Source organism: Chiloscyllium plagiosum, unplaced genomic scaffold (assembly GCF_037043375.1).
Source record: "Chiloscyllium plagiosum isolate Xiang-an unplaced genomic scaffold, Cpla_swu_hap1 HiC_scaffold_45, whole genome shotgun sequence".
NCBI lineage: Eukaryota > Metazoa > Chordata > Chondrichthyes > Orectolobiformes > Hemiscylliidae > Chiloscyllium > Chiloscyllium plagiosum.
The window spans coordinates 54,141,441-54,159,444 of record NW_028270183.1 but is presented as its reverse complement, the minus strand read 5'-3'; the positions used below and the strand labels follow the sequence as shown (position 1 = coordinate 54,159,444).

Here is an 18,004-nt window from a genome sequence, read left to right as displayed (position 1 = left end):
TGAATCAAACCTTATTCCTTGTTTCAATGGAACAAACCTATCAACCTTATTTAGTTAAAGAGCCTGCACACGTACATTCAAATAAAGAGGCTGCACTTGTCAATTCAATCATTCAATGGCACAAGTTTCACGCATTGTCTCTATCAAACAGCACACGTTCACGACATGAACCAAACTGCCCGTCTTAATTTAATGAGAAGAGCTTCTCTCATTCATTCAATGTGTCAAGCTTAATGCTTTCTTTCATAGAAACAAACTACAATCCTGATTCATTGAATCAAACTTTAATGATAGATTCAGTGAATCAAACGTTAAACAATGTTTCAATGAAACAAACGTAACACGCTGATTTAGTAAATGAAATGCATACGTTCATTCAATGAAAGAGGCTGCACTTGTCAATTCAAAGAGTTAGAGGTACTCTGTTTCGTTCAATGCTTCAAGCTTTACACATTGATGCAATCAATCAAATTGCACACATTTGGTTCATGTAGCAAACACCATTTGTCAATTCAATGAATACAGCTACTCTCATTCTCTCAATGACACAAGCTTCACACATTGTCTCAATCAATCTGAACACATTCACTCCATGAACCAAACTGCTCGTGTTAATTCAAAGAGATAGCTTTTCCCATTCATTCAATGTATCAAATTGAACGCTTCCATTTAATTATACAAACTGCATTCATTGACTCATTAATCTAACTACGATTATTCCTTGTTTCAATGGAACAAACGTAACTCACTTATTTAGTGAATCCCCCTGCACTCATTCATTCAGTGAAACAGACTACACATGATAATTCAATGAGTGGAGGTTCTCTCAACCGTTCAAACCCACAAGCTTAACGCATTGATTCAGTCAAACAAACTGCATACATTTGGTCCATGAAACAAACTGCATGTGTTAATTCAATGAGTACAGCTTCTCTCAAGCATTCCATGTGTCAAGCTCACCGTTTTCATCTAACGAAACAAACTTCCATCATTGAATCATTGAATTAAACTACAATCATTGATTAAATGAATCAAGCCTTATTCTTTGTTTCACTTGAACAAACCATCTCACTTACTTAGTGAATCCTACTACACTCGGTCATTCAATGAAAAAGACTACACATGATAATTCAATGAGTAGACGTATTCTCATTCGTTCAAAGCCACAAGCTGAACGCATTGATTCAATCAAAGGAATTGCACACATTTAGTTCATGAAGCAAACTGCATTTGTCAATTTAGTGAATACAGCGATTCATTCATGCAATATCACAAGCTTCACATATTGTCTCATTCAAACTGCACACATTCACTCCATGAACCAAACTGCATGTGTTAATTCAATGAGTCGAGCTTCTCTCATTCATTCAATGTGTCAAGCTTAACGCTTTCATACAATGAAACAAACTGCATTCATGATTCATTGAATCTAACTTTAATGATTGTTTCAGTGAATCAAACGTTATTCAATGTTTAAATGAAACAAACTAAACACGCTTATTTAGTGAAAGAGACTGCACACGTTCATTCAATGACAGAGGCTGCACCTGTCAATTCAATGAGTAGAGCGACTCTTATTCTCTCATTGTGTCAAGCTTAACGCTTTCATTCAATGAAACAAACTGCATTCATTGAATCAAACTACAATCATTGATTCAATGAATCTAACCTTATTCCTTGCTTCAATGGAACAAACCTATCATCTTAATTGATTGAAAGAAACTGCAAACGTACATTCAAAGAAACAGGCTGCACTTTTTAATTCAATGTGTCGAGCGACCCTCATTTAGACATTGTTTCAAGCTTAACGCTTCCATTCAATGAAACAAGCTGCATTCATTGAATCAAACTACAATCATTGATTCAATGAATCAAATCTTATTCCTTGTTTCAATGGAACAAGCCTATCACCCTTATTTAGTGAAAGAGACTGCACACGTACATTCAATTAAAGATGCTGCATTTGTCAATTCAATGAGTAGAGCTATTCTCAATCATTCAATGGCACAAGTTTTACGCATTGTCTCTATCAAACAGCACACGTTCAGGACATGAACAAAACTGCCCGTCTTAATTTAATGAGAAGAGCTTCTCTCATTCATTCAATGTGTCAAGCTTAACGCTTTCTTTCATCGAAACAAACTGCAATCCTGAATCATTGAATCTAACTTTAATGATCGATTCAGTGAATCAAAAGTTATTCAATGTTTCAATGAAACAATCGTAACACGCTTATTTAGTGAATTAAATGCATACGTTCATTCAATGAAAGAGGCTGCACTTGTCAATTCAAAGAGTTAGAGGTACTCTGTTTCGTTCAATGCTTCAAGCTTTACACATTGATGCAATCAATCAAATTGCACACATTTGGTTCATGAAGCAAACAGCATTTGTCAATTCAATGAATACAGCTACTCTCATTCTCTCAATGACACAAGCTTCACACATTGTCTCAATCAATCTGCACACATTCACTCCATGAACCAAACTGCTCGTGTTAATTCAAAGAGATAGCTTCTCTCATTCATTCAATGTATCAAGCTGAACGCCTCCATTCAATTATAAAAACTGCATTGACTTATTGAATCTAACTACGATTATTCCTTGTTTCAATGGAACAAACTTAACTCACTTATTTAGTGAATCCTCCTGCACTCATTCATTCAATGAAACAGACGACGCATGATAATGCAATGAGTAGAGGTTCTCGTAACCGTTCAAAGCCACACGCTTAACGCATTGATGCAAACAAACAAACTGCATACATTTAGTCCGTGAAACACACTACATGTGTTAATTCAATGAGTCGAGCTTCTCTCATTCATTCAATGTGTCAATCTCACCGTTTTCATTTAATGAAACAAACTGCATTCATTGAATCATTGAGTCAAACTACAATCATTGATTCAATGAATCAAACCTTATTCCTTGTTTCACTTGAACAAACCATCTCACTTACTTAGTGAATCCTACTACACTCGATCATTCAATGAAACAGACTACACATGATAATTCAATGAGTGGTCGTATTCTCATTCGTTCAATGTCACAAGCTGAAAGCATTGATTCAATCAAAGGAATTGCACTTACTTAGTTCATGAAGCAAACTGCATTTGTCAGTTCAATGAATACAGGTATTCTTTCATACAATATCACAATCTTCACACATTGTCTCATTATAACTTCACACATTCACTCCATGAACCAAACTGCACGTGTGAATTCAATGAGTAGAGCTTCTCTCATTCATTCAATGTGTCAAGCCTAACGCTTTCATACAATGAAACAAACTGCATTCTTGATTCATTGAATCTAACTTTAATGATTGTTTCAGTGAATCAAACAAACTAAACACGCTTATATAATGAAAGGGACTGCACACGTTCATTCAATGAAAGAGGCTGCACGTGTCAATTCAATGAGTAGAGCGACTCTCATTCTCTCAATGTGTCAAGATTAACGCTTTCATACAATGAAATAAACTGCATTCTTGATTCATTGAATTTAACTTTAATGATTGTTTCAGTGAATCAAACCTTATTCCTTGCTTCAACGGAACAAATCTATCACTCTTATTGAGTGAAAGAGACTGCACACGTCCATTCAATGAAACAGGCTGCACTTGTCAATTCAATGAATAGAGCAACTCTCATTCAGTCATTGTGTCAAGCTGAACGCTTTCACTCAATGAAACAAACAGCAATCATTCAATCAAACTACAATCATTGATTCAATGAATCAAACCTTTTTACTTGTTTCACTTCAACAAACCATCTCACTAATTTAGTGAATCCTACTGCACTCAGTTAGTCAATGAAACAGACTACACATGATAATTCAATGAGTAGACGTTTTCTTATTCGTTCAATGCCACAAGCTGAACGCATTGATTCAATCAAACAAATTGCACACGTTTAGATCATGAAGCAAACTGCATTTGTCAATCCAATGAATACAGCTACTCATTCATACAATATCACAAGCTTCACACATTGTCTCATTCAAACTGCACACATTCACTCCATGAACCAAACTGCACGTGTTAATTCAATGTGTCAAGCGTAACGCTTTCATACAATGAAACAAACTGCATTCTTGATTCATTGAATCTAACTTTAATGATTGTGTCAGTGAATTAAACAAACTAAACACGCTTATTTAATGAAAGGGACTGCACATGTTAATTCAATGAAAGAGGCTGCACTTGTCGATTCAATGAGGAGAGCGACTCTCATTCTCTGAATGTGTCAAGCTTAACGCTTTCATACAATGAAATAAATTGCATTCTTGATTCATTGAATCTAACTTTAATGTTTGTTTCAGTGAATCAAACGTTATTCAATGTTTCAATGAACAAAACTAAACACGCTTATTTAGTGAAAGAAACTGCACACGTTCATTCAATGAAAGAGGCTGCACTTGTCAATTCAATGGGTAGAGCGACTCTCATTCTCTCAATGTGTCAAGCTTAACGCTTTCATTCAATGAAACAAACTGCAGTCATTGAATCAAACTACAATCATTGATTCAATGAATCAAACCTTATTCCTTGTTTCACTTCAACAAACCATCTCACTAATTTAGTGAATCCTACTGCACTCGGTCATTCAACGAAACAGACTACACATGATAATTCAATGAGTAGACGTTTTCTTATTCGTTCAATGCCACAAGCTGAACGCATTGATTCAATCAAACAAATTGCACACGTTTAGTTCATGAAGCAAACAGCATTTGACATGTCAATAAATACAGCAACTCATTCACACAATATCACAACTTCACACATTGTCTCATTCAAACTGCACACATTCACTCATGAACCAAACTGCACGTGTTAATTCAATGAGTAGAGCTTCTCTCATTCATTCACTGTGTCAAGCTTCACGCTTTCATACAATGAAATAAACTGCATTCTTGATTTATTGCATCTATTTTAATGATTGTTCCAGTGAATCAAAGTTTATTCAATGTTTCAATGAAAAAAACTAAACACGCTTATTTAGTGAAAGAGACTGCACACGGACATTCAATTATAGAGCCTGCACTGGTCAATTCAATGAGTACAGCTACTCTAAATCATTCAATGGCATTGTCTCTATCAAACAGCACACGTTCACGACATCAACCAAACTGCCCGTCTTAATACAATGAGAAGAGCTTCTCTCATGCATTCAATCTGCCCACCTTAACGCTTTCATTAATAGAAAAAAAAAACTACAATCATTGATTCAATGAATCAAACCTTATTCCTTGCTTCAATCGGACAAACCTATCAGCCTAATTTCGTGAAAGAGACTGCACACGTACATTCAATGAAACAGGCTGCACTTTTCAAATCAATGTGTAGGGCGACTCTCTTTTAGTCATTGTGTCAAGCTTAACGCTATCATTGAATCATTGAAACATTGAAACAAACTGCATTCATTGAATCAAACTACAATCATTGATTCAATGAATCAAACCTTATTCCTTGTTTCAATGGAACAAGCTTCTCTCATTCATTCAATGTGTCAAGCTTACCGCTTTCATTCTTAGAAACATACTGAATTCTTGATTCATTGAATCATACTTTAATGATCGATTCAGTGAATCAAACGTTATTCAATGTTTCAATGAAACAAACGTAACACGCTTATTTAGTGAATGAAATGCATACGTTCATTCAATGAAAGAGGCTGAACTTGTCAATTCTAAGAGTTAGAGGTACTCTGTTTCGTTCAATGCTTCAAGCTTAACGCATTGATGCAATCAATCAAATTGCACACCTTTGGTTCTGAAGCAAATAGCATTTGTCAATTCAATGAATACAGCTACTCTCATTCTCCCAATGTCACAAGCTTCACACATTGTCTCAATCAATCTGCACACATTCACTCCATGAACCAAACTGCTCGTGTTAATTCAAAGAGATAGCTTCTCTCATTCATTCAATGTATCAAGCTGAACGCTTCCATTCAATTATAAAAACTGCATTCATTGAATCATTGAATCTAACTACGATGATTCCTTGTTTCAATGGAACAAACTTAACTCACTTATTTAGTAAATCCTCCTGCACTCATTCATTCAATGAAACAGACTACACATGATAATTCAATGACTAGAGGTTCTCGCAACCGATCAAAGCCACAAGCTTAATGCATTGATGCAAACAAACAAACTGAATACATATAGTCCATGAAACAAACTGCATGTGTTAATTCAATGAGTGGAGCTTCTCTCATTCATTCAATGTGTCAATCTCCCAGTTTTCATTTAATGAAACAAACTGCATTCATTGAATCATTGAGTCAAACTACAATCATTGATTCAATGAATCAAACCTTATTCCTTGTTTCACTTGAACAAACCATCTCACTAATTCAGTGAATCCTACTACACTCGATCATTCAATGAAAAAGACTACACATGATAATACAATGAGTAGTCGTATTCTCATTCGTTCAATGCCACAGGCTGAACGCATTGATTCAATCAAAGGAATTGCACACATTTAGTTCATGAAGCAAACTGCATTTGTCAAATCAGTGAATACAGCGATTCATTCATACAATATCACAAGCTTCACACATTGTCTCATTCAAACTGCACACATTCACTCCATGAACCAAACTGCGCGTGTTAATTCAATGAGTAGAGCTTCTCTCATTCATTCAATGTGTCAAGATTAACGCTTTCATACATTGAAACAAACTGCATTCTTGATTCATTGAATCTAACTTTAATGATTGTTTCAGTGAATCAAACGTTATTCAATGTTTCAATGAAACAAACTAACACGCTGATTTAGTGAAAGAGACTGCACACGTTCATTCAATGAAAGAGGCCACACTTGTCAATTCAATGAGTAGAGCGAATCTCATTCTCTCAATGTGTCAAGCTTAACGCTTTCATTCACTGAAACAAACTGCATTCATTGAATCAAACTACAATCATTGATTCAATGAATCAAACCTTATTCCTTCTTTCAATGGAACAAGCCTATCACCCTCATTGAATGAAAGAGACTGCACACGTACATTCAATGAAAGAGGCTGCACTTGTCAATTCAATGAGTAGAGCTACTCTCAATTATTCAATGGCACATGTTTCACGCATTGTCTCTATCAAACAGCACACGTTCACGACATGAACCAAACTGCCCGTCTTAATTTAATGAGAAGAGCTTCTCTCATTCATTCAATGTGTCAAGCTTACCGCTTTCATTCTTAGAAACAAACTGAATTCTTGATTCATTGAATCATACTTTAATGATCGATTCAGTGAATCAAACGTTATTCAATGTTTCAATGAAACAAACGTAACACGCTTATTTAGTGAATGCAATGCATACGTTCATTCAATGAAAGAGGCTGAACTTGTCAATTCTAAGAGTTAGAGGTACTCTGTTTCGTTCAATGCTTCAAGCTTAACGCATTGATGCAATCAATCAAATTGCACACCTTTGGTTCATGAAGCAAATAGCATTTGTCAATTCAATGAATACAGCTACTCTCATTCTCCCAATGTCACAAGCTTCACACATTGTCTCAATCAATCTGCACACATTCACTCCATGAACCAAACTGCTCGTGTTAATTCAAAGAGATAGCTTCTCTCATTCATTCAATGTATCAAGCTGAACGCTTCCATTCAATTATAAAAACTGCATTCATTGAATCATTGAATCTAACTACGATGATTCCTTGTTTCAATGGAACAAACTTAACTCACTTATTTAGTGAATCCTCCTGCACTCATTCATTCAATGAAACAGACTACACATGATAATTCAATGAGTAGAGGTTCTCGCAACCGATCAAAGCCACAAGCTTAATGCATTGATGCAAACAAACAAACTGAATACATTTAGTCCATGAAACAAACTGCATGTGTTAATTCAATGAGTGGAGCTTCTCTCATTCATTCAATGTGTCAATCTCCCAGTTTTCATTTAATGAAACAAACTGCATTCAATGAATCATTGAGTCAAACTACAATCATTGATTCAATGAATCAAACCTTATTCCTTGTTTCACTTGAACAAACCATCTCACTAATTCAGTGAATCCTACTACACTCGGTCATTCAATGAAAAAGACTACACATGATAATTCAATGAGTAGACGTATTCTCATTCGTTCAATGTCACAGGCTGAACGCATTGATTCAATCAAAGGAATTGCACACATTTAGTTCATGAAGCAAACTGCATTTGTCAATTCAGTGAATACAGCGATTCATTCATACAATATCACAAGCTTCACACATTGTCTCATTCAAACTGCACACATTCACTCCATGAACCAAACTGCACGTGTTAATTCAATGAGTAGAGCTTCTCTCATTCATTCAATGTGTCAAGATTAACGCTTTCATACAATGAAACAAACTGCATTCTTGATTCATTGAATCCAACTTTAATGATTGTTTCAGTGAATCAAACGTTATTCAATGTTTCAATGAAACAAACTAACACGCTGATTTAGTGAAAGAGACTGCACACGTTCATTCAATGACAGAGGCTTCACCTGTCAATTCAATGAGTAGAGCGACTCTCATTCTCTCATTGTGTCAAGCTTAACGCTTTCATTCAATGAAACAAACTGCATTCATTGAATCAAACTACAATCATTGATTCAATGAATCAAACCTTATTCCTTGCTTCAATGGAACAAACCTATCACCTTAATTGAGTGAAAGAAACTGCACACGTACATTCAATGAAACAGGCTGCACTTTTCAATTCAATGTATCGAGCGACCCTCATTTAGACATTGTTTCAAGCTTAACGCTTTCATTCAATGAAACAAGCTGCATTCATTGAATCAAACTACAATCATTGATTCAATGAATCAAACCTTATTCCTTGTTTCAATGGGACAAGCCTATCACCCTTATTGAATGAAAGAGACTGCACACGTACATTCAATTCAAGATGCTGCACTTGTCAATTCAATGAGTAGAGCTACTCTCAATCATTCAATGGCACAAGTTTCACGCATTGTCTCTATCAAACAGCACACGTTCACGACATGAACCAAACTGCCCGTCTTAATTTAATGAGAAGAGCTTCTCTCATTCATTCAATGTGTCAAGCTTACCGCTTTCATTCTTAGAAACAAACTGAATTCTTGATTCATTGAATCAAACTTTAATGATCGATTCAGTGAATCAAACGTTATTCAATGTTTCAATGAAACAAACGTAACACGCTTATTTAGTGAATGCAATGCATACGTTCATTCAATGAAAGAGGCTGCACTTGTCAATTCTAAGAGTTAGAGGTACTCTGTTTCGTTCAATGCTTCAAGCTTTACACATTGATGCAATCAATCAAATTGCACACCTTTGGTTCATGAAGCAAACAGCATTTGTCAATTCAATAAATACAGCTACTCTCATTCTCCCAATGTCACAAGCTTCACACATTGTCTCAATCAATCTGCACACATTCACTCCATGAACCAAACTGCTCGTGTTAATTCAAAGAGATAGCTTCTCTCATTCATTCAATGTAACAAGCTGAAAGCTTCCATTCAATTATAAAAACTGCATTCATTGAATCATTGAATCCAACTACGATTATTCCTTGTTTCAATGGAACAAACTTAACTCACTTATTTAGTGAATCCTCCTGCACTCATTCAGTCAGTGAAACAGACTACACATGATAGTTCAATGAGTAGAGGTTCTCTCAACCGTTCAAAACAACAAGCTTAACGCATTGTTTCAATCAAACAAACTGCATACATTTAGTCCATGATAAAAACTGCATGTGTTAATCAATGAGTAGAGCTCCTCTCATTCATTCAATGTGTCAATCTCACCGTTTTCATTTAATGAAACAAACTGCATTCATGGAATTATTGAATCAAACTACACTCATTGATTCAATGAATCAAACCTTATTCCTTGTTTCACTTGAACAAACCATCTCACTAATTCAGTGAATCCTACTACACTCGGTCATTCAATGAAACAGACTGCACATGATAATTCAATGCGTAGAGATTGTCTCAACCCTTCAAAGCCACAAGCTTAACGCATTGATTCAATGAAACAAACTGCATACATATAGTCCATGAAACAAACTGCATGTGTTAATTCAATGAGTAGAGCTTCTCTCATTCATTCAATGTGTCAATCTCACCGTTTTCATTTAATGATACAAACTGCATTCATTGAATCAAACTACAATCATTGATTCAATGAATCAAACCTTATTCCTTGTTTCACTTGAACAAACCATCTCACTTATTTCGTTAATCCTACGACACTCGGTCATTCAATGAAACAGACTACACATGATAAGTCAAAGAGTAAACGTATTCTCATTTGTTCAATGTCACAAACTGGACGCATTGATTCAATCAAACAAATTGCACACGTTTAGTTCATGAAGCAAAGTGCATTTGTCAATTCAATGAATACAGCTACTCATTCATACAATATCACAAGCTTCACACATTGTCTCATTCAAACTGCACACATTCACTCCATGATCCAAACTGCACGTGTTAATTCAATGAGTAGAGCTTCTCTCGTTCATTCAATGTGTCAAGCTTAACGCTTTCATACAATGAAACAAACTGCATTCCTGATTCAGTGAATCTAAATTCACTGTTTCAGTGAATCAAACGTTATTCAATGTTTCAATGAAACAAACTAAACACAGTTATTTAGTGAAAGAGACTGCAACATGTTCATTCAATGAAAGAGGCTGCACTTGTCAATTCACTGAGTAGAGCGACTCTCATTCTCTCAATGTGTCAAGCTTAACGCTTTCATACAATGAAACTAACTGCATTCTTGTTTCATTGGATCTAACTTTAATGATTGTTTCAGTGAATCAAACGTTGTTCAATGTTTAAATGAAACAAACTAAACACGCTTATTTAGTGAAAGAGACTGCACACGTTCATTCAATGAAAGAGGCTGCACTTGTCAAATCAATGAGTAGAGCGACTCTCATTCTCTCAATGTGTCAAGCTTAACGCTTTCATACAATGAAACGAACTGCATTCTTGTTTCATTGGATCTAACTTTAATGATTGTTTCAGTGAATCAAACGCTATTCAATGTTTCAATGAAACAAACTAAACACGCTTATTTAGTGAAAGAGACTGCACACGTTCATTCAATGAATGAGGCTGTACTTGTCAATTCAATGAGTAGAGCGACTCTCATTCTCTCAATGTGTCAAGCTTAACACTTTCGTTCAATGAAATAAACTGCATTCATTGAATCAAACTGCAATCATTGATTCAATGAATCAAACCTTATTCCTTGTTTCAATGGAACAAACCTATCACCCTTATTTAGTGAAAGAGACTGCACACGTACATTCAATTAAAGAGGCTGCACTTGTCAATTCAATGTGTAGAGCGACTCTCATTCAGTCATTGTGTCAAGCTTAGCGCTTTCAGTCAATGAAATAAACTGCATTCATTGAATCAAACTATAATCATTGATTTAATTAATCAAACCTTATGCCTTGTTTCAATGGAACAAACCTATCACCCTTATTTAGTGAAAGAGACTGCACACGTACATTCAATTAAAGAGGCTGCACTTGTCAATTCAATGAGTAGACCTACTCTCAATCATTCAGTGGCACACGTTTCATGCATTGTCTCCATCAAACAGCACACGTTCACTCCATGAACCAAACTGCCCATCTTAATTTAATTCTCTCATTCATTCAATGTGTCAAGCTTTACGCTTTCATTCATAGAAACAAACTACATTCTTGATTCATTGAATCTAACTTTAATGATTGATTCAGTGATTCAAACGTTATTCATATGTTTGTAAAGTGTAGAAGACCTCGACCCAAATCGAAAATTCAGACATGATCTTCGCAAAGCCTCCAGAGATGCCAAGAGAAGGTAACTAGTCAAGTTAGATGTTCAAAACAACCAGATTGATAGTCATCTCCTGTGGTAAGCCCTGCAGTGCATAATGTGATACAAAATGAACAGAACATGGTAGTGGACAAACCCACATCCATCCCTGATGCGTTCAATGCTTTTAGTGCTTGGTTTGAGCAAAATGCACGCAGCGCAGTACATTCTGCTCTGACAGCCCGAGTACACCTTTTCCCTTTGTCACAATGGCAGAGATACGACTCATCTTCTGTGCAAACCAGCTGACACCGGTGTTCAACCTTTCTATCCTCCAAGGTGAGGTTTCTGCCTGCTTCAAGAAGATACCATCATTCCAGTACCAAAGGAAGTATATGCAACGTGCTTAATGACTATGGCTCAGTAGCTCTGACGTCCATAACCATGAAATGTTTTGAGAGGCTGTTCATGGACCACATCGACTCTGATTCAATCCGTGACGATTTACCTCCCAACAAAGCAGATCCATAGTGGAGGACATTTCCCTGGCCTTACATTCATCATCTTGATAACAAAAACTCCTATGTCAGACTCCTAATCATCGAATACACCTCAGCTTCCAACGCCATAATCCCCTGAAGACTGATCTCAGAAGTGTATGACTTTGGGTTCGACTCTGCTCTCTGCAACTGGATCCTCAGCTTTCTCATCCACAGACCGCAATCAGTGAAAATAGATAACTGCATCTCTTCATCAATAAAATTCAAAACTGTAGTCCCACACCCACGTTTGTGTTCTCAGCCGCCTTCTGTACTTCAGGTACACCCAGGCCTGTGGAGCCATATTCCAAACAAAAATCAATTACAAATTTGGTGATGATACCACCATGGGAGGGCGGATGTGAAACAACGATGAGTCAGATTACTGAAACGAGGTAGAGGGTTTAGTGTCGTCGTGCAATGCGAACCACTTTTCTGCCACTGCCTGCAAAACTGGAAGACTGACCATTGGCTTCAGGAAGAAAGGAAGACAACACGCCGCTGTCTTAATCAATTCAGCCAGTTTGAGCGGATCATGAGCATCACGTTCCGAGGAGTGAGGATAACCAAAAACTGCCCTGGGCTCGCGACACAGATGCAACTGTCAAAAAGGCACGATAATGCCTCTGTTTCCTGAGGTGGCTCAGAAAATATGGCATATACATAAGGACCCCTCACCAAAGTTTAAACATTCACCATTGAAAGCATTCTGTCCGGGTGCATAACAGTCTGGTTTGGCAACTTCTCTGACCAGAACAAGAAGAAGGCACAGAAGATGGTGTGCACAACACAGATTATCACGGAAGCCAACGTCCCAGCCATAGCTTCCATTGACTGTTCTTCTCCTGCCCAAAGACTGGCAAATTCAACAAAGACCCACCGCACCCTGTCAATGCTCCAGCAAAGTCCTCAGCCTTGCAGAAGGTACAGAAGCTTGACCACATAAATCAACAGGTTTTCGAACAATTTTTTTTTGCCTGCCGTCATTAGAATGTTGATCTGTCAAATGTTGATCTTTCTTCACGCATGCCATTTGCATTTGTAACTTGTATGCCTCGCGCTTTCTAATCAGTCCCTGATCTGCATGTCCTTGATTTCTGTGACCTGCTTGTAACGCTCGCAAAACAAGGCTTTTCACTGTACTTAGGGACATATGACGAAAAGAATTCAAATCAAATAAAAAGAGTTGGAAGACTGAATGATATATGGAAATAAAACTCCAGAAAATTCAGCAGACATTACAAATTGTAATACATTGAAGCAATGTTGAGGTCGATGGAAGAGTCTTTAGGTGCTGTAATGCCAAGTATTAATGTAAGCTCTGATACAAAATTAGCCCATGCGATTCAGAAACTGAATTCGGGAAAGTTATTGACAAGGAAACAGTTTAACGTGAAGCCAAACACAATTAAAAGTAACTTCAATACATTTTTAGCTTCATTATTAAACAAGCGTTTGTCAGAAATAAAGGATCAGATTAGTCTCCGGCGAGATGCGACAAGCAAGCCGGACAACTTAGAGTACACGAGCCAAAGAGCAAGAATTTGAATACAGTTTATTGTGCATCACCAGTGCAATGTCAGCGCTTAAAGAAAGTACTTTAAAAGACATTTATATTCCCCGGTAATGAGAGGCTTCTGTCTTGACATCAGATGCAAGAAACCTTTTTTTAAATTGTGTTTAGTGAAAGACTTATTGAGAAGAAATTTAACAGAACTGTGGGGTGGAGGGGGGTCGTGGGTGTGCTGTTGGTCATAGGAAGGAGGTTTTCCAATTGACAGAGATATTGAATATCTAAGCGTACAGAATTAAACGAAAGACATTTGAAACAAAGGGAAACCTCTAGATCTAAGCAGTTGATTTGTGATCTTTATTAAATTGACTTAGAATTAGTTGAAACCTCATTTCAAGTGAAACGAAGTGAACATATATTTAAGGGAACACGCAAGCCAAATTGTGATGCAGGTGTGAGATAAACAGGGTTGCTCTTGTGGACAGCTTACGCAAGATGGACAATGCAATGCAAAGGTTGTAATCTAATAACTCTGATTTATTTTGCGAACAGATGATTTTTCCAAGATGATCGCTACAAGTCAAGAGAAAGGATATATCCAAGATTACATTTGTATAAGGCTGGCATATTTTGTATTTTTGTTACAGAATTACTAAATGGCCCTACAGACTGAGGACATTCACATAAACAAGATGAAGATACAGAGATGCAGTTGAATTTGCTTGAAGGCATTTAGCCAGTGCTGCGTAACTGCGTTTGTTTTCATCAGTTATCAGTTTTGCTCACCAATATTTCTTACTTAAATGTTGGGTGCACTCCAATTCAGTGTTAATTATGTCACACCATCAGGGAATGATTACAACTGTCGCAATCTCCTTGTGCAATGATTATGAAATGCATATAAATAATTTTGCAATTTTGTGATCCCAGTAGCCCTGACAGTTATAAAGCTGCTGCTCAGAATATCCATCCTCAAAATTTAGTTTGGAGACGTGGTTCGCAGGAGACTGCTTTAAAAAAAGATCACTTCACACGGAGGATGCATCTACCAATGCAATGGGTCAGGAATGTGTACTATGTGATTCTTGCGATAGTTGGTGTCCCTGGTAAGTGCTACAACAAATGAAGCTGTGCAAACGTGCATGTAGAATGGTTTCTGATATTTCACGCTGAATATTAAAGATATATAGGATAAAATGTTCACCGTCATAGACAGACAGATTTAATGATATAATGAAGTTTCTGCTATTTATTGACTTATCTCAGTTCTGCTTTCTACACTGTTACTTTCTCGCAAGAATCTGTATTTTCATTGATTTCATGGATCATTTTGTTCTTTGGAAACAGAACCTAAAGCAGCAAATGCTTGAGAAAAAAAAAATTCCTTGCAATATTGGTTAATATCGAGCCTTTTTCCACCATTGGCAACTATGGGCATTCATTGCATTGTCTATCTGTTGCTCCAAATTTGTACTGAATTTGGGTGACTGTATATTTGTAAAACCTAACAAGAGCGATTATGAAATTTTGGAAGGACTTGTCGCTATACATTTGTGTACATTTGAAACCTACTTAAGTACCGCCATTTCCAAAAGTTCTTTCAGATAAGTACGAATCCACTTTCTCAGTCACAGTTCTGAAACCGATAGAGCAAAATGATGTTTTCAAAAATACTCTGCATCATAATTGTGAAAAATACCTTGCAGGCTATCGATATTTATTTCCTGCTATATATTTGATAGACCACAATGAGGCCATTTGGCAAATCTGGGCAATTACTGTCCTCTTGCTGTGGGAGAGCGACTTTCCAGTTCCATTTCCATTTCATTGTCAGCCTGCCGTTTCATTTCTGGCTCTCTAATACGAATGCATCATTTCCTCCTCAATGCTTCTCATTTGAACTTCTCCACATGATTCTCTATCCTCGTTCTCATCATTCTAGAAATAAATATTTATTTTTTAAAGCTGGATTTATTTTTGACTGAACTATTTTGACGAATTTCAGGATAGGGCAACATCATACTGGGAATAACTTCTCGATCATTGCTCTGGTTATTCTTTGATTACTTTCTTACCCAAGACTGGTTCACTTCTTGGCCTTTGTCCATATACAATAAAGTCGCAACACATCAATACGTATCATGATCCTCAGTTATTGTATGATTCTTCATTACATAAAGGCGACAACTCGTTATGCAACTGCATCCACGATAGCAGTCATGTAAATATTGCGTATTTTATCCTAAGTGTGCAGAATATACTGTTCTATCTCAGTGGACACCGATATCTTCCTCTTTTAATCTTTCAATTGAAATAAACGTCAGTGATTTCTTCACTTGCATTATTGCTTTGAGTTTCTTTACTCTTTATAAGTTCATTTAAATGCAGATCCCTGTGTTTCAAACTCAGAGAGTGGTCCACAGCAGATTACTGTTGAAGATATGCTCTGAATGAGGGCTCAGAACCGTGACCTGACACACGTTCATTTTCCACTACTCACAAACTGTACCAAAGGTTTTTCTGGACTGCTTGATATTCTATGTTTCTTCAATAACATGGTTAGACATCAAAGTGGCGCATTTTCAGCTATTTCTTTCACTACAATAAACTTCTACGGTATTACTGAACATAGGCAAACTGGCAATAAGATCAGCTGATTATTCAAGTTATTAGCATATGCGTTCCCAAATCACGTACACTGAGGAAAATGTCCTGACTGTTTGTGCTCAGAAAGTGAGAAGGTGTGCCTGTGAATGCTAATCTCTTTTTCCATCTGTTCCTCTTGCAGTTAATTTAACAGCATTGGTTATCTTATCCAGGGGAAAGTGCGGGCTCTCCAAGTGTACGACTTCCTACCTGGTGGCTATGGCAGCAGCAGATCTTCTGACGATTATTACTGAAGTGGTCCTTCGTCGAATAAATAATTATTTATTCCCTTTAAACTTCCTGAAACTCACATCTGTGTGTCGCCCTCTTTATGTCTTGGTCAGATCATCTATAGACTGCTCTGTCTGGTTCACTGTTACTTTCACCTTTGACCGATTTGTTGCCATTTGCTGCCAAAAGCTGAAAACTAAATATTGTAACAGAAAAACTGCGGCTGTTGTTCTTGGAACAACTGGGGTTTTCTTCTGTTTGAAAAACATTCCTACCTACTTTAGATATAAAAATAGGTGGATAATTGACAATATGGAGTGGCGCTGTTCGAATAGGCAAAACTATTTTACTGACCCGGGATGGATTGGATTTAGAATGTTTGAAAAAGCTTTATCGCCATTGCTACCGTTTGCTTTGATTATTTTGCTGAACGCTCTGACAGTCAAACACATATTAATGGGCAGTCGAGTTCGTAAATCACTGAAAGGTCAGGGTAAGGGAGAGAATCGCAGTGACCCTGAGATGGAGAGCAGACGGAAATCGATGATTTTACTCTTCACCATATCAATCAGTTTCATTTTATTGTGGTTTGTTTATATCTTAGATTTTTTTGATATTGATGACCATATCGACGACCCTAATGATATATTTGACAACTTATCCTACATGCTGCGGAATTTAAGTTGCTGCACAAACACGTTTATTTATGTGACAACTCAAACCATGTTCAGAGAACAGTTGAAGAGTGCATTGAAATATCCCGTCATATTCCTTGTTAAATGCATCAATAATCACAGGAAATGAGAACCACACAAAGATAATTAGATATAATGTTAACATAGATTATAAAAGAACCGAAGGGAGAAGCGTGGTTCTGTTCAAAATAATGAAAAAATGTAGGTGAATGTCAAAAAGGGTGAACCATAGGATATAATTTGTCCTCAGATAACCGCGAAGCCATTTTGCATCAAGTTAAGAAAAAAGTGTTGAATGTCAAATCACGAGAAAATTTTACTTAGTCATCAAAAGCTGTAGGAGTAGAAAGCAGCCCCCATCACAGAATTTGCAAAGGTGGCTTGTTAACAGGATGCCATGATTAATACAAGGCTTAATTTTGGATCATTGAAATTCTAAAAAATGCATCAAAATTGCAAGTTGATGCTTCTGAGAACGGGGTGGAAAGAAAACAATCAAAATCTTCACTGAAGACAAGGAAGTCAGGACGAAGTAATTATCTCGCCTCCAAG

At 36.7% G+C, this 18,004-nt stretch overlaps 1 protein-coding gene across 1 annotated transcript; it reads left to right on the top strand.

The window, feature by feature from the left end:
• Window positions 1-14,919: 14,919 nt before the first annotated feature.
• On the top strand, window positions 14,920-17,561 carry LOC148136670 (putative G protein-coupled receptor 139). The gene is made up of 2 exons (XM_087983358.1): window positions 14,920-14,986; window positions 16,669-17,561. Exons 1-2 carry the CDS (start codon window positions 14,920-14,922, stop codon window positions 17,559-17,561), a joined length of 960 nt encoding a protein of 319 aa, XP_087839484.1.
• The last annotated feature ends 443 nt before the right edge of the window (window positions 17,562-18,004 follow it).